Here is a 25,921-nt window from a genome sequence, read left to right as displayed (position 1 = left end):
TTGATCTTAAGACGCAAATGATAGTACTACCATTCCGGGGGGGGGGGGGTACGTTTTACTAGATCGCTACCCCCCCCCCCCCCCCCCCGAATCATCAAAGAAAGCATTCTATTGTTTACATTTACATCTTTCTTTAAACTAATTAATAAATTGATTATATAAAGAAAGTAAAATTCACCAAATCACCGTCAACGTACATAAGTACGTTAGCTGAAAGAAACAGCCAAGTTGTCTCGTGTTAGACTCTGAGCCTGACATCATCAGGATTATTTCGTGCAGTCCGTGATTTTTCTTAGTTCGCTGTAGGTTACGACCAATCGATAAACAGGGCGTGTCGATTTTTGTTCTGTCAGTTTCAGTCGCTGTAGATAAACGATAAACGTGGTTTGTGAATTTCAGTCTGACTGTTTCTAAAGAGCTATGAATGAGTTATAACTTTCCGTAAGAAAAAGAGGGAATAATACTTGGTCGATGTAAACATTTATCGATAAACATGAATCGTTTATTTATAAAACGGCAATTTTATCGACTTGATATCAAAAGTATAGTAATATAATGACTGTATTTACAAACCTGTTTAGATTATTTCTTTCGATTTATTTTTTGAGAGAAGGGATTGTTTTTCGTCATTTTCTGACACAAAGGACTCTTTTGTGTGAAATACATATGCATAATGAGTAATCTTAAATGCTTTTTTAAAGAATACATTAACTTTGAACACTATACGAATTCAAGGACCGTGAGAGGGAAGCTTCCTCTATATAAAACATGATACGTATGAATAACAAATAAAAGAATTTGGTAGAGATTGTGCTAAACTGATTTCAAAAAAGATGTTTAAAGAAATTTAATGCTAAAGAAAAGAGATTTCATAACTTCTTGGTTCCCATATACAATGCCGGCGTTTGCAATGCTTTAAAACGTTTTGGTATTATCTTTGTAAGATTTTGAAAGGATTCAACTTTCTTTTCTTAAAAATTGTTTATATTTATAAGTGATTTCAGTAAGAATGTGTTGGTTGTTTCATACGTACTATGGTCATAACAACCCACGTTATTTTATTAAGATTAGAATTTTATTTTATTATTTTAAGATCTTGCAGATTTACATAAGTACATTAATATCATTTTTAATATCTGATTTCTGGCACGGATAGATAGGGTGCAGTCTATGTGAAACGTGCATTGGGATTTTATATTAAACTTAAAGAGTCGTGTGTTGAAATATCTGTCATGTGGCCTTCAGAAATGATGAGCATAAGAAAATCAATGCAAATTCTTTTTCAACAGCTTAGAAAATGAAGTACATTGGCATAAAATAGGAGGAACAACGTATGTAACCAATGGAAGAATTGTCACTTCCAAGATTTATTTAATTGTTGTAGACTTGTAGACGGGAAAACATTTTGTCGTGAAAGGAATAGCCGAAAAGGTTTCAAAAAAGTGCGATTACAGTGGATCGCTAGTGTTTTCAAGACAAATTGTACACAACAAAACTTTGTCGAAGTGCTTAGTATGGTATACGCCATTCAGCTAGCTTGCATTGTACGATGACGATTACTAACGGCGATGATTAAAATCATGCAAGTCAAAATGCTCTTAAGGTTACAACAGAAGAGACTAGCTGATACGAAAACTCCTAAAATACATGTATTTACTGGTTATGTTCTTGACAAGAATATTCGCCATTCATATTCGTCCCTTTTTTCTTCACAATAAAAAATCAAGTTTTCTGCTGAATTTAATTTTTTCCGTTCTCAAAACATCGCAAAAGCTAAAGGAGTTTTTACATTTTTTTTATCAAGTTTTATACAATGATATGAAACGTTTCCAAAAACGTGGCGTCATTTCCGTTCAAGACCTATTTCTTATGAAAGTGAATTTCCACAGCAACCCAAGACGATCCAATGCTCAAGTCTCCCATAGTGACCGGCGTTGACTGTGTTCATTGTACCTTACTGAAAATGCTTTTTCTTAAAAATGCTCTTAATTTCTCTTGCATGGAATGAATCTGAAAAAAGTTTTTAACGTCTTGTTTCAGAGATTGAACAAATTTGAGTATTATATTTGAAGTTACGATAGTTCGAAACGTTATAAATCTAAAAAACCATGACATGTTTTAGGATGTTTTTATGTTCGTTTTCAACAAAAATAAGCATTCCAAATTTTAATTATGTCAATATATTTCATAATGATACTTACACAAATTAACAAAAAAGGTAATGAAGAACTGGGGTTTGACATGAATCAAAAGACCTGCACAAACTGCCAATAGTCAATCTTTCAAGCTTCAATAGTTTTATTTTTGCATCTTACAAACTGGAGTTATATTTCTATTTACTGATCAAGACTCTGCACACGGTTCTTTATTTAAACTGACATTACTTTACGTACTTAGGTTTTTGAGAATTTAAGATCTTGATATGAAAACGTTTACCGATGCGAAACTTACACACAATTGATTCTTTTAAAACAGTTTGCTTTAAGTGGCTGTAGTGCGTGATATCTTCAGTCCATTTAATGGATTTTAGAGGTCTGAAGTCAAACCTTGTAAGTACATTTCTTAATGTTCCAATTATTCTCATAAGAATGCCAAGTAATAAATTTTAAAACAAAGAAACCATAAAAATGGATGAAATCAGAAACGTTTAGAGATATTTTCGGTCGCTCTGAGTATAGTGGTCCTTGATACTTTTCAATGGAATTAAAATTCATGTAAATGACGGTTGTGCAAGTATCTTAACTACAGTTTTATCACTGTATTTGAAAAGTATTGAAAACTTTAATTATTGTTATCTTCAGTAGTATATTATCACTATATACTTCTATATAGACGAATAGTCAATAATTGTAATATTAGCACGTCCGAAAAATATTGACCGGCTATGAATAATATCTAGAGAATATTCCCTCAATTCCAATAAATTGCTTCTGATTTGTTGATTCGGAAACGGTGACGTAAATAGCTCTTCGCAATTCTAAAACAAGGTGACGTCATAATAGGCAATCAGTCAAGGCAAGTAAACAACGGACGCGCAATGCGACGGTTTATTATCATAAAAGGTTATAAGGATTTGCGAATTACCGTGAGGTAACATCAGGTAGAACATCTGTTACTTAATTCCTACGGGCGGCGGAATATCACATTTGACCGTTTGATGCCGACGATATTTTGGAAATGAATTTTGCGCTATAACTGAATTCGTGAATATGATTTATGTTGAGCTAAAAAAAATTACGGTGATCTCAAATTCTTTAAATTTATGTTTGTTCCTTCATATAACAAAACAAATGTTGACTGAGTTTTAGGGTAACATTGATTATATTAGCCCCCTTGGGACGTATATATTGCCCTCCGCTTCGCGTCGGGCAATATTTCGTCCCTTGGGGGCTAATATAATTAATGTTGCCCTCAACCCCAGTCAATATTTGTATACTGTAAATTTATGCATTATAAAAATGCTCTTCAAACACGATTAAACATTGAATCGATGATATACCGTATACATGTATTTCCTAAAAAATGAAATATAAAAATAAGTTGGATAGAAAGATGGATAAATCATCTTTAAGCAGGATCAATTTTGATCATTAAATAATTTTAGAGATATTTTTTAGTGTTTGGCGACCTGAAAGTCACATTTTATGTACTAAGAATAGAGAATAAAAAAGAGGAACGTGCGAGTGGTTTAATCTACTTGATACGTTTGTAGATGTCTTCTCTCATGTTTTATGGATAATCAACTACTGCACCACATTTCCAAACTCAGGTTAAGATTTTGGTTTGCCAGTCGAAATGTTATTGTGAATTATTTAACCTCCACTCCCTATTGTCAGATGATATTCTTTAACCGTTCTTTAATCAACTAAACTGTGTTTTACAGTCTTACAGTCAATATATATGATAATGTCTCTCAACTGGGTTTAGTTGTTACAGGAATAGTAAACATGTAAATACGCAGTGTGTTAATACTGTTGACGATACCGAGAACGAACAGTCTTGCGTGTCAAATTGATAAAATCAGAGATTGGAATGAATGATATCTTCCTGTACAGATTCATGGGTAACTCGAGTGATTAATTCAAGACCCAAAGCAAACATATCAAGATTGAAATAGGTTTAAATGCAACATGAGATCTGATTTTTTAATAAGATCTTGCGCAAATGGTTCCAATAAACGCCTTCATACTAACCATATCTGGTTTTGGAATTGAGAAAAAAAACGTCCAAAAAAAATGTATTAACCAAACGGTATAAGCAAGTAAATGTATTTTTAAATTACAATTGTCAAGAAATGAAAAAAAAATACTTTTCCTAAAAGTAAAAAACCACAAAAAATTATTGCCGTGTGTAAAAGGTATGGTCTAAGACCTATCCAGGTTTGTGCTTTTCGAATAACGTAACAATTTTTTGTTTCATCTAATTTTTTTGGCTTTTCCATACTAGTTTGTTTCTGCACCATCGATTTTGTCGTTACTTCACGGTAACTGCGGCACCTATCTTGCGCAGGGCAAGTTGACATACAACATATCACCCGTTTGTTTGAACGAGTGTTATGAACAAATTCCTTATATCTATATAACCGAAAATCAGGTATCTCTTCTTTGATATAGTGTATAAATGTAAAATAATATTTGTAAAATATACAATTTCCAAGACATGTTTGAAGTAATCAATTTAATTATCAAAATAAAAAAAAATGAACTCACTTGGAATGTCACGTTTAACGATAGATCGGAAATAAGTTTGGGTATTTTAAGACCTTATGAAAACATATTCTTAATTTTGTTTTCTTCTCAAAATAACGGACAACACAATTGAGGGCATTAAAGAACTCTCTTAAATAGAAAAAATGTGAAACGAGGGTCTTCCTGCATGGATTCATAAAAGGATAAAAAATGCGTGTTCATCAATATGAAAATATATTCAATGCTGGGTTCCTTTGTTCGACTTTATTTTTACAGTGTACCATTCATTTGTTGGACCGAGTGTTATTTCCTTGATACTTTTGCATGTTGAAACATGAATTCATAATGGATTTTTTCATTACAGATGATTGATAATGGACCCAATCAGATATTCATACCATGGGATAACATTTGATATACAAGATATCACAGGTAAAAAAATTACAGCAAGCTCAGCTCGCTCCTCCGGTAAGGCGCGTGCAAAGAAAAAAATTGAAAATTAATCTAATGGACAATTTATTTAACTTTGCACGTCTTTTTTGACCATAAATAAGTTTGGGATTGTTTTCCTCTGTGATTTGGACGGATAAAGTTGAAAACAGTTTATTTTCTTAATTCGCTAAATCCATGTCTAAGTTGGGGTGCTTCACATTAAACCGATCTAACGATCTTAATGACCCCATTAAAATATTGACCCATGGATCATATTTCTACGGAGAAAATTAACATAATCTATGATAAGTAGGGTTCTTTTTCAACAGTAGAAAAGCATTTATACTTGTATATATGTATCGACAACCCCCACACGTTCAAAACTGACCTCCATAGAATTTTGACCTCGATTAAAAACGATCTAGTTTAAGAAATGCGAGGCAATATGTGTATCACATATGCTTTGCGAGGAAGGGGGAAAGGGGATAGCGAAAGTTAATGAAATATATGCTGAACTATGGATGCGCCTCTTGATTTACCCTACATTTTAAAGTTGCATGTATAACATCAGTTTGAACAAAGCGATATCTGTGTTTATCTTAAGGTACTTGATCGTAAGCTTGCCCTGTGGAACCCTTCACTAAGCCTTTTTAGGGTTGTGTTATCCCGTCAAGTAAATGCAAGATGATGCGCTCGCGTGCTCTCCCCTTAACATTTTTGCATTTCATTGCGTTTGATAAATGCATCACAGTGCAAAATTCACTGTTCTTTATTCACTTAAAATTTACTTTGCATTTAACCTTTCTTTTAGTATATTCTCTCATATTTTAATGTTAACAAATGATTGCAATATGTGAATTGAAATATGTCTTTATGTTGGTTATTTCAAAGATACAGGGTCATGTCTTACTGCTTTACATGTAATTCCTTGAAACAACATTTTGTATTTATTAGTTTCAATGTCCATGACATCAAAGACTCCTTGAGTGTATTAAATAATTTTACTCCCTACCTTACTTAATATCATCATTGTTAATATCATCATTGTTAATGTCATCATTGTTAATTTTCACTCATTTTTTTGGTTCCTATATATAGGCATGTGAAATTGACAATCGTTAGTCTGGAATATGGCGGCTAATCTTGGCCAGTCGCCCGACTAACCCAAATTCTGAGGTCGGAGGCCAACACCATATGGTTTAAAATATAATAATTTACTTTTATTCTTACGTTAAAGTCATCAGACATTGAATGGCTCAACTCTCTCCTCAGAGGATCATGGTTTTAAGAAAACTGAATCCAAAGTATCTATGGATGCTTCCACACACGTTACAGCTTTTCTTGTCTATTAAATTTAGGAATATGTTTCTATATATATTGAATTTGAATGTAAAAATCTGAAGAGTAATTTTAGAAATCGGAAGAGTACTGTCTTATATTTTAAACATCAATGGTACTTGAAGATTACCAATTTGTTTTTTGTTTTTTTTCTCAATCACGCTTAGCTATTTGATAATCAACAACATTTCATTTATGGTTTCAAAGTAATGTATTTTTATTTTAAGCCTCAATTAACAAATACTATAGTTTTTGAAAGAATACATGTACATACCGAATTTGCTATAGGTTTTATGACGAATTCGTTATATACAGATATAACGAATTATGGATATAACAAAGTAATTCCGCTGATCCCTAGGACTTCGCTATAACCGAGTTTTGCTGTACAAATGCATGTAAATTTTCATTGAAAATTTGCTACAAATTTTGTTCATCAGAGAAAATACTCTAACCCAGTGCAGTTAATATGAAAAATACTGAGGGTTCCGAATGTTAACATGGTGTAAATTTGAAGTGAGAAAAAAAGTTGGTGAAAAGTGTTGAATTCTTCTTTCCGGGTATATGGGAGGCATTTTAACTGTAATGAAAGCCTGTCCCGAGACACAGTTAGATTATCTGACTAAGAAGAGTTTAGTGAAATTAATGCTATCAGTGTAGGCTTAAGCTTGGTTATGTAAATGTCAACAAAACGGCGTGTCGATGTATCTATTTCGTAAATGTTCAATATCATATGTAATGTCAACCAGTGCACACACGGGTCAAAGTCTAGTATGAATAATTTCGATATAGGAGCACAAAGTATCCATTATGGGTATGTTTAGGGGACCATTTGGTTTCGTTCCCGATTATGTTAATTAGGTTTATTCAACCCACATATGTTCGTAGGTGTATTTAATCACATGATGAGCTCGCCCAAACAGTCGCACTATAAAACATAAGGCAATTCTTGTTAACAGAGCGGACCATTGTATGGATATTGACCTTGCGCCAGTTGAAAACCGTTTCTGGCATTTTCCTGCTGATACCGTCTCATGTTGCGAACGCTTTTATACAGCATTTTTATTTGTTTGTGTATTTTGGTGTTTATATAGAAACTTCTTATAATTATTTCAATGCATTAAATGATGTACGAAATGGTTTAAAATTCAAACTCTACGAAAACAATAATTTATTTATAATTTAATTTAAAAGTAACTGGTAATTTTCACATCCGAAGTATAGTGCTTATTAATGTTTAGTCAAACTGGGCAACAAAGGAACGAAATCTAAAAAAACAAAATTGTTATTTCGTTTTGCATATGTTTTGTATTTTTTGAGTAACCTAACTAGTTTAAGATGTTTTCAAAATAAAAGAATCAACTTATCAAGGATACAAAATGAGCAGTAAAGTAAAGTTAACTTAATCATCGATTCTTAATAAATGATTTATTATTCACTTTACCCGAAGATGATAATTAAAAAAAAATAAGATGTTGTAACGTCTTTTATGTTATGTAATCTTGAATCATGCGTACGGCACATGACGACTATGTTTGTGTTGTCGCCTAGCAACCAGCGGAGATTGGCACGTGACCCACAGAGGGTATAATACCGAGAGCATCGCAGTTGCAGCGTTCTCTTCCCTAGCAGAGTTCCAACAAAGAGGAATTGCGAGAGTAAAGTACAATTTGGTAGGTGGCTTGCCTTGAGAGAGAGGCTTACCACATTGATAATTATAGGACCAATCGTGTTTTGGAGGCCTGCCACTAGTCGGTTTTTATTGAGGCTGTCCTCGGGAAGATCAGCCTAAGTTAGTCGTCTCTGATACTCTACCAGTAGTTTTTGAGGAGGGATACGCCTTTAGGTAGAGATTGTACAATGTCCGTCCTACATAAGGCTTAAACACAGTGGCTGCCTCTGCTGAGGGTTTACCCTTTGAGTAGGTTATCCAGATAGGGCCTGCCACGGGAAATCACCAGCGCCTGAATAAGGCATAAATAGTGTTTATCCATTAGTTTTAATAAAGTTTCGATCCCGGCCGACCATATCCATTTTGTGATTTTGTCCTAAGTACGGGAGAGCCATTTTGTAAATATTTGTAGGCCAATTGTAATCACCAATCATTTTGGAAAGAAAATTATTATTATTTGATATTTTAATATTCAACCCCCAGATCCTAGAAATGACTAAGTAACGGCCCCCTCGACACGTTACAATGTGAATCGACATTGTTTCAAGTAACTTGTGTTTGCAGCGTATGTTTACGACCATAAATCATCATAAAATGATACACTAATCTAACCTAACAGGAAATATCACAAGTTCTGCATTTTCTACATGTTTATTGGTGTATGATACATTTCTATTTTATATACAGACTTTGGTAGGCAACAAGACCATTTGACCAAAACAGCCATAGCGGTCGGCAAACAAAAGGTGAATTTTATCAGTATCATGCATTCTAAGAAGAAATACGTGTTAACAGTCGCAATTCTGGGTGGATCTTAATATGCTCAAAATTTTCCATCTTAAGATATTATGAAATAGTTTTATCACAATATCTGTTTAACTTATTTTCATTTCAACTATTTACATTATGTAATTTCTTTGGATATATGTATCAATTTAAATATAAATGTTTTTGCTCGACAGAAAAATAATTAAAACTTTGTTACAACTTATCTACGAAAAACGTGTTGGGTTGTGAAAGCTAACATAGGCTAAGGCTAAAATTACAATATAGATACATGTAGATTGATAGATGGATGTATATATGTATAGATATATAGATAGATAGATAGATAGATAGATAGATAGATAGATAGATAGATAGATAGATATACGAACGGACAAACCGACGAACGGACACATATATATGGTTTAACTTTCCGACGAAATTATTTTTCTTGTTAAATAATGTATATATGATTATGTGATCAAAATCTCTTATATAATTTTAGCATAGAAATGTTTCGACAACATGGCCAGGTGTAGCAGGTAAGCTATGTTATGCATTTTTGTTTATATTCATTTTAAAAAAATATAATTTGTTATCAATTGTAAGCACTTTTGAAATATGCAAGTATAATCGCACTGTAATTTATAACACAATGCATCTGCAAAACTAAACATCATGCTTTCATGGAGTCATGTTTCATATTGCTTAATAAGCCATCAGTCAAACAGTAGGCTTATTTAAAAATCGTTGTTGTGTCATAAGAAACCTCATTGCCTTTAAATTCTAATACAGAGATAAACTTCGGTAGATTCAATAAAAATGTAATTTTAATAAATGTAAAGTTTGTTAACAGGCAGACCGATCATTTAGTTAGGTTTCTAACAGCTTAGTCAGATAACAACAATACTAATTGTTAAAAATTCATTGGCAAATGTTGCCGGCGAAAGAGAAAAAAAAATTTCTACAGCATATGCCATTTACCCAATTATGCATAGTGTTAAAGAGCGTTTTGTAGTTATTTAGCATTTTGTCATTGTTGAATAAAATTGCAATTACTACGAAAAGTTTTGTATATTTACAAATATCATATTCTTAAGGAAATACCAAAACTATTTTCCGATTTCTGTCGTAATGTTTATGTTTCTCAAAGTATGTTCAGCTTGAATTATTATTTGTAATATTTTTACACTTAAAAAAAAGCACAATCCTTGTGTGAAAGGACAATAACATGCAATGGATGGTTTTTTCATCATCAGCAATGGGTTTTTTTTTCATTCTTCCTTTTGAATTTAAGTATAGCGCTAAGTTGAGAGATTTTAAAATTGTGGTGGCGGTGAGGTCAAGATTTTGAGCATTCATATAACCTTATCATTTTTGATGAAGTATCTTCATAAAATTTTCATTGAATCGTTTTTTGAGCTCTTCATATATACAAATGTAGTGGTTTTGTTTCTTTTGCAGATGAAATACTCAGTAGAGAGATAAGAAGAGATCACCTGAAAAACATAAAGCAGGCAAAAGTTTTAGGTACATTACAATTTTACGATTTTATTTTTGATTATAAATAAAGCTTTTAAAAATATAAACCATGGATCAGTGAAGGATCTCCATGAAGACTTAATATTGTTTATTCAATATGCTAAATTAGTTCAGAGTTGTAGTTTGTACGATCACGATCAAGCAATCATATCATGCCATTCAGAAATCTATTTTCATGTTAACTTGAATTAAATTGGGTAAAAACAAGCGTCAACGTTGCCGATTTCTGTACAACTTCTTCAAAATTTATTCCAATATATATTTGTTTATAATTGCTATCCAATTCAATGCTTTAATGTTCATAATAATCGCATATATCGAATTCTAAATTTGTAATATTGATAATTGTGTCGTAATACACTCTTGAACATTTATCTCTAACCGATTAACCGAATACTCTGTTGGAACAATGGTGACTGGGTACAAAATCAGAAATCGGCTAGTCGTTTAAAATAGAGTATATTTTAGCGCAATTTTAAAATAAATTTTATTTTTTTGTCTTTAGAGTCAATCAAGTTTATTCAAGTTAATCAAGTTAAATTCAGACCCTTTAATCCCAGAGCTGAACTTTTGGTAAAAGATAAGTCAGTGTGTGTTATTTAAAAAAATAAGACACAATGCCACTGCCTTGTCTATTCAGCTTATCATAAATCATTAAAAAAATGATACTAGTATCAATTTTGAATGCCGTTACATTTAACAGTATTGTACCTAACGGAGAAATATTAAAAGTGTTTATTTTTTCCATTTGTTTTTATTTTTTAACACCAGATGCATAAAAAAGCAAATTTAAAGCAGACATATACATGTTAATAATATCCGAAAGGATAATTATTTCAAACGGAGATATTTAATTTTTTATGGGCATACTTTGTTTTGAGAAGACGAACTGACTGCAAAATGCAACAAGTGGTCAGTGTAACTATCTGATGATCGACTGTTTGCTCGCTGTTTAAAATGTCTTTTTGAATAATTACCATAGGATTTAATTTGTTTATTAAATCTCAATTTGCATATAAACAGAATATTTATATCGTTCTTTCTGTGTTACAATTTATTTTCAAAAATATTAAAAACATGTCGAAAATCCGCGTATTTTGATTCAAGTAACCAATTAATCGTTCGGGACAAATTGCAATTTACCGATCAGCAATTCTGCAATCTATTGCCATCCCTTGTTTAAGGATTTCCCACAAAAAGCGCTTTAGCTCGTAAATAGGTTAATATCGGAATAAATATTTGCAGATCTAACACAGGACGAAAAACCACCTTTAAGCAAGTCCTTAAAGGTGGCTTAAAGGTGACTTAAAGGAGCTTAAAGGCTATACGACCTTTAAGCCGCCTTTAAGTCACCTTTAAGCAAGTGCTTATAGGTCCTTAATGTCCAAACTTCTTTAAGCCACCTTTAAGCCACCTTTAAGCATCTTTAAGTGGCATTTACGCTCTCTTTACACTGCCTTTACACTGTCTTTAAGTGGCCTTTAAGTCAATATTGATCAAGCTGAACAATAAACACATATATTAAATGCAAAAGCTCTTTTATAGAGATGGAAGGGGGTCATCCGAGTGATAATATAATTTCCAAGGAAGGGGGGGGGTGTTCCAGGCGGTTTTAATCGTCGCTCCATTAAGCACAGATCGCTATCATCAGCACCGCTCCGATTGACACAGATTGCCGTTATAAAATTCTTTATAATTTTTTGGGGGTTTCAAAATTATTGTAGGGATGAGCGCAGTCTCTGTATCTTAATATGTGCATAAAACTAATTAAAGTATGTTTGTTTCCTATCATAAATTAATCGGTGAAAAAAATCTCTCTCTCTCTCTCTCTCTCTCTCTCTCTCTCTCTCTCTCTCTCTCTCTCTCTCTCTCTCTCTCTCTCTCTCTCTCTCTCTCTCAGTTCATCCGGTTATTAAACAAAATAATGATAATGAACCAAAAATGCATGATTTAATTTGTTAATCGGTTTAAGGTTTGTATTTTTTTTTCAATTTTCATTATTTCTAACTCTAGATCTGCTAGATACATGTTAAAGATGAAAAGACTCTCAACTGTCTTTGTTATATCGGGCAGGATATTACTGCTTTGTTTGTCTAGACATAGTTTTGTTCGTTTGTGTATATCTAATTAGAGTCTATTGTTTGTACAACTTAAGAAAACCCCTGGAACTAACACAGAATATACAAGATATACACAACAGTTGTGTCGTGTGCCCAGGTGCATGTTTGTGTATATCTAATTAAAGTCTATTGTTTGTCCAACTTACGAAAACCCCTGGAACTAACACAGAATATACAAGATATACACAACAGGTGTGTCGTGTGCCCAGGTGCACGTCAGGGTTTCTAAAGGCGTTGAATTTTAGTATGTACGAGTATACGATAAGTCTAGTGAATAAAAGTTAATTTACATTTGTAATTCATTTTCAAAGTATTATTTCCTAGCTCTGGGTTTCAAAGATGTTACGTCTACAAATTAACGATACATGTATGTAAGAGTAAATTCTTGAGGCTAATTAATTAATGTACCGGTGATCATAAATAGGGGTTGATTATTTAAATATATGTATAAGGGTAAATATGTCAAATATACCCGTCCGGGCACATCATACAATTGTATGTATAAGTCATTTGCAATTGCCACATGCAGTAAATACGTCACCGGTAATTGGTAATTTTGTTTGTTATAGAATTGATAGTTTATAAATCATGTACATACAATTACATGTAAATATTTAAACATATTGGAACGGCGCCGCGATCATGAAAACCTGGAAATTGCGGGAAATTGAACAAATACCCTAATAGTATCAATGCATTTAATAAAAGAAATGATTTCATTTTCTTTCTTACATTTTTATAGCTATAAATAAGATGAATGTATATCTACTCGGTTTAAATTTATTAACTACATGTCAGAAAGCCTACTATAGTGAACCTAACGGTTTCCATTTAGGTATAATATATTTTTGTTCACTGAAGACCAAGTTCTGTATTTCATTCTAAATACATGCATGCATGTAATTTATAAATTTGATATAATTGATTGTTACAAACTGAATGGTTTGTCAAAATCTTTTCAAGTAAACACATTCAATACAGTGATTCAATATCCACTGATATATAGGATATAAAAACGCGCATATATATATGTAAGTTGCCGTGGCGCAGAGGATGAGTGGTGATGCTAGTAAACTAAGGGTCCCGGGTTCAATTCTCGCCGTGGCCGGTTTTTTTTGTGTTTTTTTTTTCATTTTTCTTTCTAGAACAAAAACCGTTTTAATACCTTTTCTTTCATAAAGTTAATACATTTTGTTGGAAATTAAGCACAACATTGAATTAATTTTTTTTTAATGGCTTAAAGGTGGCTTAAAGGTAGCTTAAAGGTGGCTTAAAGGTGGCTTAAAGAAGTTTGGACATTAAGGACCTATAAGTTGTCCTTAAAGGTGGCTTAAAGGTGACTTAAAGATAGTCTTTAAGCTGCCTTTAAACCATCTTTACGCTTTCTTTAAGCCACCTTTAAGCAATACATATAGCTTAAATGTAGCTTAAAGGTGGCTTAAAGATCGTCTTTAAGCTACCTTTAAACACCTTTAAGCTATCTTTAAGGAGGACTTAAAGATGGTCATTCATCCTGTGTAAAACATAGTTCTTTATTTTAAATTGTAGATGAATTAAGTAGACTTGATCTTAAAGTGGACATACCTGTTAAAGGTAAGCTTCATATGTTCTCATAACGATTGTATATAATTTTGGTAACGGATATCGTTTCAAGTTGAGTTTACATCAATTTTTTAAATATCTATTTTCAGAGAGTAAATCAATCAAAGTGGCAAGAGTGAGACAAATAAAAAGCGCCACCAATCGGAGTACAGACTGTACTATTGATCCCGAAAGATTTTATGAGAGACAAGAACACAATGGTACAAATGTTATACTTTATAACATGAAACACAGCTGATGAAAGATTTTATTGTTTTTTTAATTGTAAACAATTGCACTGTACACATTTTATCAAAAATATTATGACATAATAACTTTCTCACTTCTCACTCACTTTTTCTTATCCTATATTGAATAATAATAATAAAGTAAATATAGTATATATAGTTGCTTGAGATAATTTGAAACCAAACGTCTTAAATAAACAGTTAAACTATAAGCAATACGAACATGAAAAAAAAAATAGAAAATACTTAATTGAAGTAAAATTGCACTTGTGTCTCATCTTGAACTGCCAAATAATTAATAAACCATAAAGACCATGCTTTTTTTAAAAAAGAATTAATTTCTAATTTGTGAGAATAGATAGATTTTTTAATTCTCTGCCTATAATTTAAAATATGTAAATGCCTCAAAATTATTGGCGTCCTATATTTAATATGAAAATATACATTGCGTTCCATATAAAATTGCAAATTCTTAAAATTCTGTACTCCCATTTAAGGGAATATACACCAAAAAAGATATTCGAAACATTAAAACCAAATTGTCCGTAGTATTTTTCATATGTAAGTACACCAGGTGCTTTCCGTAGAGGAAGTATCTTTTTGCATGTTTTCAAAGTTATCTGGTACATATAGTATCATATAGCTCCCTATTTTATTTGCTGGTGGTTGTTAATACACATTCATTTGAGATTACACAGGCAATTGTGCCTCACATGAAATTGTTCCTGTGAAAAGAGCGCTCGCTGAATTTTCACGTGAAACTTTTTACATTAATTTCATGTGAAATTATAATGATTTTCATGTGAAGTCCCTAAGCTTTGTTTAGCCTCCTTTTTCTCCGGTAATGGTCAATACACCTCATTAGTCGTTATAGTTTTAGACATTTGAAGTCTCATTTTTAATTGTACCTCTGAAAATAAATCAATCTTGCGTTTAATTGATATATTCAATTGGTCAATTGATTCAAATGCCTCTGAAATGATTCAAAGTTATACTGCATTTTGATAAATAGAAAAGCTATACATTTAAAATTTTAGTCAGTATTTTCTCTATATTACAAATATATGAAATATACTCTTCAATTATTCAATCTGAAAAAGGTTTATCCTTATTCTTTCTTGAATCTTTAAAAATAAACTATTTTTTTTCAAAAAAGATAATCAAATTACATGTTGAGAATCCACTCATGAACTCTTGATACATACTACATAGTGATCATGTTTCGTTTGAAAATAAAATACTCTCGATATCTTTAGCGGGTAATAGTATTTCTTCCGCAATTGTCGCTCACTTCAATACCTGCATAAATAATTATAGCCTTTTATTAATCAAAATTACATCTTTCTTTACACTTAGATATATAAGCATCGAATGCTTATTGTTGGATGTCGTCGGTCCTGTAACAAAGTCATATTTCCTTTGTAGGTTTAAGAGAATACATGAAATTGCGTCCCCACGAACCTTTCAAATTTAAGCAATCCACAAAAATTGGCCCCCACAAAATTAAATGATTCCACAGTATATATGATAATATTCCGTGCAATTATTACTTAAACAGAGCTACCAGTTTTAATATGTACGAATTTAAAAATCATTGCCATTCAGTCAGCTGAGTAACAAAAAGAAAGGTCAGGAGAGGTGACTGAATAGCAAAACTATGCCTTGTCAGTCACATTTTAGTTGACTGAATAACAGAGTTTTATCCTTCATATTGTGATTGCACTACTTCATAGGACCGATTTAAGCTTTAATATTCTTAATGATTAGCGAGTTAGAATCTATTGAGTCAGACATACTTTCATTTTACAAGAAAGTCAATTCATCATATTGCGTTTAAAGAAAATCAAACAAGTTTTAGTGTTTTAAAGAATGTAATAAAAGCTAAAAGGAAGTGTAACTTTGCGGAAATATGGGTTTTTTTTCCATTTATTTCCTCCATGTGCAACGTTAAGCGGTCGAACAAAGATCAGTTTTTTGTTGTTTTTGTCGTTGTTGTCGCTTGTGTCGGGATGTGTTAACATTGTTAACACGGATGTAGCTGATTAGAAAATACTATATTAAAAAGTGTCCCGCTTTATACTAGACAGCTGACATTATAGTCAGAAATCATATCTTAAAGTTTGAGATTTTAAGATTTAAAGGGTTCAAAATAGAGAATATGTACAATTTTTGAATATCTAACTGAAATTATGACCAAAACACCAATTTAATAATGATCAATGAAGTATGTTACTTTAAACTTTTTAGCATGGTTGATATTACATGGTGTCTATGACACCAACCATCATCAAAAGATTGTAATGCAACTTGTATTTAAAAATACGTCTGATCAATGTATTTAAAATTGTAACAAAAATATAAGAAGAAAAAAACTCTAATCTACAAAATTATGATTTTAAATACGTTTAACTGAAATCAAGATTTTTTTCAGCTTGTGCAGTGGAGCAACACGAGGACTTTCAGGTATAAAGCTCATTATCAATATATGTATATATTGTGTAGATCAAACGTTGGGTAAGTGCAACTTAAAAGCAGCTGGTACTAGCTATATATAGGCAGTAAAGTGGATTTGCATAGACATCGTCGTCACAAATATCTATCGCCGGGAAAATGTTACATTATATTTCTGTATTTGTTTGAGAATACGGACCTATTCAATGCGAATCAGTTCGATGTAAACCAGTATGCCACTCGTTTATTGTCAGTTAAATGCATTTAAAGTCCCAATATACAATTAAAGACATTTGTATGGTAATGTTAAAAGAACCATTAAAACGTGTGTGTTTCACTTTACAATTTTAGATACAATGAAATATATTTTTGGGCCACCCAGGCACCATATTCCCTTGTGGTGAAGACGGTTGTTTATATCTTTACAACAAGTTAATATTTCAGACTGCAACTGTTATATCTGACTCAGTGGCAAATCTTAAAACTTTGATGATTAAAATGAACAGTTTAAGGTGTACTCATTCTTTTTATATTTTGCAAATAAATTTTGTGTTTATACAATTAAAGAAGGTTGAATATTTGCGTTTAATTTTAATTTATACTAGACTTTGACCCTTGCGTGCACGGGTTGACACTGCATATGATACATCGATATATCGTATTGTTGAAATTTACATAACCAAGCTCTAAGCCTACAATAATGTTATTACTTTCACATTGCAGAATCGCTCCGAAACAATTTTGGTAAAATTAATGAAGCTGCATTGAAAAAAACAGTCAAATTATTCATAACGAACCATTTTGAGACTGCAAATACCTCTCATCTAAAAATTTAATTTATATTAATGAAGAATTCAACACTTTCTCACCAACTTTTTTTACTCGCTTCAAATTAACACACCATGTTGACATTCGAAATCTCGGGATTTTTCATATTAAATGCACCGTGTTCCAGTTTTCTCGCCTATTTCCTTTGACGAACAGAATATATAGCAAATTTCAAAAGAAAATTTACACGTATTTGTATTATCTGAATTTATCCATGCAAATGTGATATTGTGGAAACATAAACTAAAGAGCCTTTGGTGATTTAGGGTAAATGTTATGCGCATGCGCAAGATTGTAAAATTTAAAAAATCCAGATGATTTCCGGAATTTTTTTCAGGAGTTTTTCATTGATTATTAATTAGCGAAGCTTGATTGAGAAAAAATTAAAACAAGTTGATTATCTTAAAGTACCAATGATGTTTAAAATATCTAAAACAGAAGACAGCACTCTTCCGATTTCTCGGAAATTAAAGACCAAAAATTCGAGTCTATTAATTTGATATAGTAGTATATATAGATTAGTCCTTATTAAAAGGAATCTCTGTATTTTTATAGGACAAACGACTTAGTGGAGTTGTACGCATTACCCCCCCCCCCCCCCCCCCCTCAAATAAAACTTTTATAAAGTGTTTTAAAAATAAGATGGAAGATAGTAAAAATCATATTAAAATTAAGGAGTAATCACCACAATGACATCACAATTTAGAAATGAGGTCATGAGGGTTATTTTATTTGAAAAACTGATGTTTTTGTAGAAAAATATGTTTTTGTCGATGGTTTTTTTATTAAAAGAAACATCCAGACTTGCTCAGGCAATATGTTTTAGTATGATTTGTATATTATTATGAAGAATAAAATTATGTTAAAATTGTTCTTTCGCAGACTTGCACTCTATAATTTCGAATGCAAAATATAAGGAAAAAATGACAATATATTCATTTGTTTGTAAAATTGCGGAAACCGTGTCATTTAGATGATGTATTTGATAAAAAACGAGTGAGCAATGGTGACTAAAATCAAGGTTAAAGTGATAGGCATCCTCTGTACAATGATGTATGAAGATTTGATTCTCATACGAGACTATTCAAAATTTACCTTACCAAATCTAGTCCTTTGAGGCTAATATAAATGGAATTTTTTTACTAACCAGCAGATGCTTGTAAAATATATCATATTTAAAATTTTAGGGTGCCCTAAAGAATGAATTGTAAACCAGCCAGCTTCTGGAGATAGTTTTTATTTAATTTTTTGTTTTCTATTTAAATGCCATTACTTAGAGACTGTAAATGAAATAAATGGAAAAAACCTAATTCCAATTTAGTACATTGCTTTTCAAAGTAAGCGATCACAGTCTTGGTGTATTGAAATCTGATTTGAGATTTATACTACATTGGTATTCATTTTCAAAAATTACCCACATACATAATTTTTTTATTTCATTTTCAGTGTACCGAGAGAATACCATCTTATAGACACCCAGATGAAATAATTTTTAAAGTACAAGGTAGTTGTATGCAGGTTTATTTTCATTTTATCATTTTTTTTTATTCTGAAGGTATTATCTATTTACCCCTATTTACATAGGGAAATTGGGACAGATTAATTAGGAAAAAATAGCATAATGGCGGTTCTAAAGTTAAAGACAGTCGAATCATCTCTTTAGATCGGGTCATCAGTTCACGCGAGTGCGTTTGTTGAAATTTTTTATTGTTCATTGTCTGTTACATTTTCACTTCTTAAACAAATTATCTTTCTGGTCAACATCTGTTTCAATAAGAAAACACGTAAACAATTTATCAAATTGTTTAATTCACTAAGTTCATATTTTTGAGGACTTCGGTAAATTTAGTACAAAATATGATAAGTATGAGACCAAAACAGTATAGTTCATGTAAATTTGGGAGGTCCACGGTCTCAAAGCGCATATTTTAAGTTAAGGCCGGACTAAGTCTCCTCCGTATGATATGCTTGTAATCATCTACAAGCAATGCTAATGCCAGAATTTCGTCCGAGTTCTAGTTTGGCTTCCTTTTCTGTTTTCCTTCCATTTTGTCACTGCAGTGATTACAGTCGTCTGCAGTGTTACGTAACACGACAAAACTAACCTCCTGTTCAAGAGAGCTCTTTGTTATTATGACGCCGATCATAAGTTCGAAGATTTCCGAGAACTATACTTAGTTAAGACCGATGATTAGTATTTTTAATGATTTTGTTCTTAAGTTGTTTTTTTTAACTTAACATTTATATAGCACATAAGTGCATTTCTAAATTAAAATCTTAGAATCTTTATAAATCCCGGTTCAGGTCTATATTGGTCATAAAGTAGATAAAAGACATTTATATTTTATGACAAACACATTAAATTAGTCTCATTTGACTTTTATGCCCATTGTTTAATATTTCAGGTAAAGCTCAACATAAGGCATTACGTGAAACTCGTAGTGCCCCAGAGAAAAACACAGAGGTAATTAGCAGGAAGAATACGTCAGTGAATAGATACGCTTTACGTAAAGTACCTCGCTATTATATTCTCAAGTAAATTTGTTGAAGTAACATACTTTTTACTGAAAAGTATAAACTTTAGCTACAAACAAATCAAAGTTATAGCTATTAAATATGATTTTAGTACTAACTGTAAACTGTTAAAAACATAAAAGTGTACGTGTAAATGTTAAATAGATCCATATACATTTTAAAAATGAGTCAGGTTCGCTGTTTTAACAAAGTAAAAAGATATATAATGAAGACAAAAACTATGTTTCACAAATTCTACAGAATCGTAACTATTCCTAGGTACATGTGTTAAAACCATCTCATTATAAAATTGTTTAGATATTGAAGCCAAAAAGGATGCTGTATAAAACTGAATTACCGTGATAATTTCATATATATTAAGTAATTTTGAGAATAGTAGAGACGGAATATTTGTTATCGAACATTAACGTATATCTATTTTTTTAGGGGGGGGGGGGGGGGGGCAGGTATTTTCAATACCTTTTTTTCGTTTACGATCTTACAATAGATTGTGAGTCTAATGTTGAGAAAATACTTAAGCATGAGAGCCATTTTTGGTTTCAGATGCACGTAATTTACTGTGTTTTGTAAACAACACTAAATTTACCAAAAACAGATAAATATTTCATACCGTTTCAACCATGCATTATGAATATTATAAATATGTATTCAGTAATACAAATCAAACAATAGCATCCCACCTTAACAGACATTAAGCATAAGGGCAGATCAAGTAAAAATTAGAGAAAAATCAATAGCAATCACAATAAAATGATCTAAAAAACATGTTTGCAAGTGCCACTAGAACTGATCTGGCACTATATAAATTGTAATTATATAGATAAGCAAATTTGTTCAAAACAGGGACTAGACCCTAATCACTCGTCCAACACCTGTTCTAAACTTATATCCCATTGGCTTTTATCAAATGATTCCATCATTCAATAAACTGTGTCGTAAATACATCAATTTCCTGCGATTACAAGCACTACTAGTACTAATACTTTCGAAACGCATGAAACAAAAATTTGTTCAATTTAAACGAAAGCCTAAAATAGGGTGCCTTGACACATGGTTTTCATCATAAATTCCAAACTGATTATTAGATTTTGGTCATTTTTCAGAGCAGAAAGAACAATTTGTTTAGTCCTTCACAATGGGTGCAAAAACAAGTACTTGAAGAAAAAAAAGGTAGTAAAATAATAAATTGTGTATGTTGATGTCGTAAAATCGAAAGTATTTCATGAATATTGATTGAAATTGATACTCCATTGATGTATGGTATGATTGTAAAAATCATAACACTGTATTTTTTTTAATTTCAGAAGCAGAATCAACGCCACCAATAACGTATATATTCTGGAATGCAAAACATTTTCAGCATTTTCATTACCTTTACAAACTAACAAGGGATTGCGAGAATCGCGTACAAAAGCTGAAACAAAGCAAGGATCAAGCAAATCGAATGCCTGAAAATGTTGCCATCAAAATAGGGATAGTTGGGCATTTCACAGCAGACAATGTTAAACTAATATCGAAAAAATCAGGTAGTGTATTGGCATTGCATACGCGCATTATAAAATATAATCCGACTTTACGTTTATTACGATATTCAGTTTCTGTTTAAAGGGAAAAGTGAGGTCTCAGAGTACCAACACATTTGGGAGGCACTTCCACTTGTTTGCTTTCAAAACGATTTATTCCAAAAATTAACATCAAAGGTATAATAACACATATATTATAAATCTTGAAAAAAACACTGATATATATGCCACACTTGATTACTTAATCAATTTCTTATTCTACTTTTTACAGAAAAATGTTCTGTGTCAAAAGAGTGCATGTCACCTGATCCTCATCAAATCGGACAATATTTTACCTAAAACAGATAGAGCCGATGATTTTATTATCAGCGTAGGTCAGAACAAAGATCAAATTGAAGAAATCATCACCTCCTGCATAGAGGAACCTCTCGATCACATGCTACAAAAATGGTCAGAGGATCTTAAACTTGAACATTTCAGGGGAAATGCATCAGATGTTATCGTAGAAATAGAGGCTATTCGTACAAAGTTGGTGTCTCGCAACAGTATAAATACCAAAGAAGTTGATTCAAATATACCGAGTACTAGTTCGGAAACAGTTGTTCCTAGCAATGTTAAGGAGTACCTGTTTGGGTAAGTATTTTTTCAAATATTACGTTCGTGGATTAAAAAAAAAATTAAATTTGTCAAGAATGTAAAACCTGAATTTTTGTCATTTTTTAGTTCACCTAAACCTACGGTTCGTGTGAACTTTTCTGATCATCTGTTGTCCGTCGTCCGTCCGTTTGTCTGCATCTTTATTGGAATGGAAATCTTAATTCATAAAATAAAAAATGAAAAAAACAACTTTAAAGAAAAGGAAATAAAATTATTGTAAAACTGTGAATATAGAAAAAAATTCTTTTGAAGAACCTCTGTACCAAAAATATTTGCACCGAAGCTGGTACCTATAATGAAGATTTTAAATTGTCAAAATCAATACTGGGGCCCTTTGAGTGACTCAAAGTTAAACATAGAAATATAAGGGGGAATGTGTAAAAGTGTTTTTCGCAAGGACTACAATGATACAATTTGTTATATTACTATGCAAGCATTCTAATATGATGTTGATTCAAAATTGTTAAAATTGTGAACTCTGGACTTATACTGATGCCCCAAGAGGGATCAAATGTTAACATAGAAATATATAGTGGGTGTTTAATAATCCTTTTCCAAAGAACTACAATGCTAGAATTTGTGATATTTTTATGCAAACTCCTCAAATAGTGTAGATTCTAAATTGTTAAAATTGTGACCTCGGACTAATACTGTGGCTCCAACAGGGGTTCAAATTTTAACATAGAACTATAGAGGGAATTGTTTTAAAATCTTCTTTTCAAGGACTGAAATGGTGCAAAATGAGATATTATTATGCCAATGTTAAAATGTGTTATGTTTTCTAAATTGTTAAAAGTGTGACCCCTGACGAGGACAGGGACCCCAAGAGAGGTTTTAATTAAGTTTAGTTAATAATAGAAGAGAATACAACATATAAAGGCAAACGGTGAACTGTTAGAAATCTTTAACACCAATATTTTTTTGATGGATCGATAATGAAACGTTTTTTGAAGTACGTTTTAACAGTCAAGTCCCTAATATTTAAAGGGAAATCATCCTGATTTTTTTTTACATATTTTTTTTACCTATGAATAAAATTCAAAGAAAAAACTTGTCACTTAAAGCACTTATCAATCAATGATATTTTACAAATCAATCAAAAGTAACGAAAAATTGAGGTTTGTCAACCAATCCTGATTTTAAAAAAGTGACCCAGATTAATTTTGAAATTGCAATTTTAACAAAAAAACAAACTGCGGTTTATTCTGATTAGATTATCTGCAATTTAAAAGAACGTTAAATAAATGAAACCCTTTCAACAGTTTAGAAAACCTGCATTTTGTGAATATTTGGAATATATTGTAATTTGTAATGATTTTGTTCTTTAATCTTAAATCTTAAAATTTAAGAGATAGTTAAACTGATTAGTTTAACTATCTCTTAAATTTTAAGATTTGTATAAATTTTCTGTTGAAATGTGTCTCTTCAGCAATTGCTTAATATGATTGACAGTTGATTATTGGTTTGAACTTATACAGCTCTTTTTTTTGATTTTCAAATTTATTTCTGAAAAACTTCATTAAGATCATTAAAAGATATAGGAAAATAGTTTTAAATATTCTTTTCCAAAATACATTCTAACACGTAGTTATTTTTCTATGTAAGCATCTTCATTTCCTCATTTCAATGTCGCAAGGATCTCCTTTCACTTTTTATAATTTGTTATAGTTTATATTAAAAATTCACTGAGATGATGTCCATAATGATAAAATTTTATTGTATAATCTTATGAGAGTTTTACAATATATTTCAAGAGTTTAATTTAGAAAATAAAATATTCTAAAATAGAAATGATACAAGATTTTTGTTTAGGTAAGCTTTGTAGTTCATGGGTCTCTTGTTATTGAAAATAGAGCATCTTTATACTTCGGTTTGATTAAAAAAAAAGCAATTGGCATTGGGCTCCGAATACCTGATATTTTGTCCATGTAGCATGTATGTTTGCTGTAGTTAATACTACTTTTGAATTTTACAGAAGGTCTGATGTCAACTCATTTGGATTATGGACTAATTCCTCATTCAAGGTGTTTGTCAAGAATGCAACCAATGTTAAAGAGCTGAAGGATGCCTTGATAACGTTGAACAAAACATTCTTTCAAACATATCAACCAGAAATAGAAATAAAAAGATGGACGGAAATGCAAACGCTGAAGCAGGGGGATCCTATTCAATCCAAAGATGCAGCAATAGGAACACTTGGAGGGTTTGTTACGAAATCAAACAATGATAAGAAAATATATGCATTGACTTGCAACCATTTATTTCCGAATGAAAATGAACCGGCTTATGCTAATGACTTAAAAGAAATTGGTGCTTGTATGTTCACAACCAGGGACAAAGGGTGTGATTTTGCTGCTATTGAGATGAAGGAGTCTTATGTAGATTCCTGCGATATGGCCTTCAGAAGGGATGACAAAAAGAAAACCAATGCAAATGTTTTTTCCAACAGCTTAGAAACTGGAAACATTGTACATAAGATAGGCGCAACAACGAATGTGACCAATGGAATAATTGTAAGTCCTGAATTTTATTTAAAAGTAACAGACGAATCCACTCGGGAAAATGTTTTTCTCGTGAAAGGTACCGCCGAAAAGTTTTCTGAAAGGGGCGATAGTGGTTCACTAGTATTTTCCAGACCAAATCGTATACAGCAAACTTATGTTGATGTCGTTGGTATGGTATACGCCAATGATCTTACATTGTATGATGATGATGATGACAACGACGATCCAATTGATCAAAAGAAAATGAAGTCCAATTTGCTTGAAGGGTCCCAGGAAGAAGGTGTTCAAAATAACGATGTTAACTCTGGAAATAAACCAACCTCGAGCAAATGCGATAACCTAGACAAAGACACAAATACAGTGTCTGCTATCCACCAAGATACAAATGGTATTTCATTTTGTTATCGATTACACACAGCTTTGAATCTTTTCAAAGAGAATCAGGGTGGCAATTTTGAAGTAAAGCTTAAAGATGACGTGTCTTCGTCAGAATCCGATGATTCAAACGAAGGAAACAACTGACAACTTTACGAAAGTTCGATGTTTTTGTTTGTTTGTTTGTTTTGGTTTTTGTCTGATGGGCTATGGTAGTAAGTTGTCTTAAGATACTAGTTTTGTCGATTGGACTCTGTTTTGTGGTTGTGTGGTGTCAGACACCGCGCGCGATAGGACAGAGAAAGATGGCTTGCGATTAAAGAGACATCATGGAATAGAAGAAGTACATGAGAACTTAAGAAACCAACTTTTTAGTTTCTCTGAACTGAGAGAACTTGTATTCTGTCCGTTCGTGTGCGTTATTGATATCAATTTATTTTCATTAACTACCTGGATAGAGCCACTTATCCGCTAAATATATATGTCAGGTTTACTATAATAAAAGTTTGTTTTGTGAATTATATGAGTGATTGTTTTACATATGTATTGTGTAAAAACTATCACTGTTTTGACTGGTGTTCTTTGTAAATGTGTTAAATAGTCGTTAATTTTGGAACGGAGAAAGTCACTTTTAAATATTTTTTTTTCATAGAAATTAGCAT

The 25,921-nt window shown here is 31.7% G+C and overlaps 1 protein-coding gene across 1 annotated transcript; it reads left to right on the top strand.

The window, feature by feature from the left end:
• The first annotated feature begins 5,049 nt into the window (after nt 1-5,049).
• LOC128174415 (uncharacterized) lies at nt 5,050-25,672 on the top strand. Its single transcript, XM_052839978.1, has 14 exons — nt 5,050-5,120; nt 8,818-8,876; nt 9,401-9,437; nt 10,360-10,425; nt 14,106-14,150; nt 14,249-14,359; nt 16,818-16,849; nt 19,112-19,169; nt 20,071-20,129; nt 21,304-21,370; nt 21,505-21,726; nt 21,809-21,900; nt 21,995-22,356; nt 24,356-25,672. Exons 1-14 carry the CDS (start codon nt 5,063-5,065, stop codon nt 25,404-25,406), a joined length of 2,319 nt encoding a protein of 772 aa, XP_052695938.1. The 5' UTR covers nt 5,050-5,062; the 3' UTR covers nt 25,407-25,672.
• The last annotated feature ends 249 nt before the right edge of the window (nt 25,673-25,921 follow it).

This window comes from Crassostrea angulata, chromosome 2 (genome assembly GCF_025612915.1).
Source record: "Crassostrea angulata isolate pt1a10 chromosome 2, ASM2561291v2, whole genome shotgun sequence".
Classification (NCBI taxonomy): domain Eukaryota; kingdom Metazoa; phylum Mollusca; class Bivalvia; order Ostreida; family Ostreidae; genus Magallana; species Magallana angulata.
This window is presented reverse-complemented; position numbering and strand designations above follow the sequence as displayed.

Excerpts from the sequence above, each read along its gene's own strand:
- LOC128174415 (XM_052839978.1), top strand. The coding sequence starts at position 5,063 with ATGGACCCAATCAGATATTCATACCATGGGATAACATTTGATATACAA. Across the intron at positions 5,121-8,817 it reads TGATATACAAGATATCACAG|ACTTTGGTAGGCAACAAGAC; the intron begins GTAAAAAAATTA and ends TTTTATATACAG. Across the intron at positions 22,357-24,355 it reads GTTAAGGAGTACCTGTTTGG|AAGGTCTGATGTCAACTCAT; the intron begins GTAAGTATTTTT and ends TGAATTTTACAG.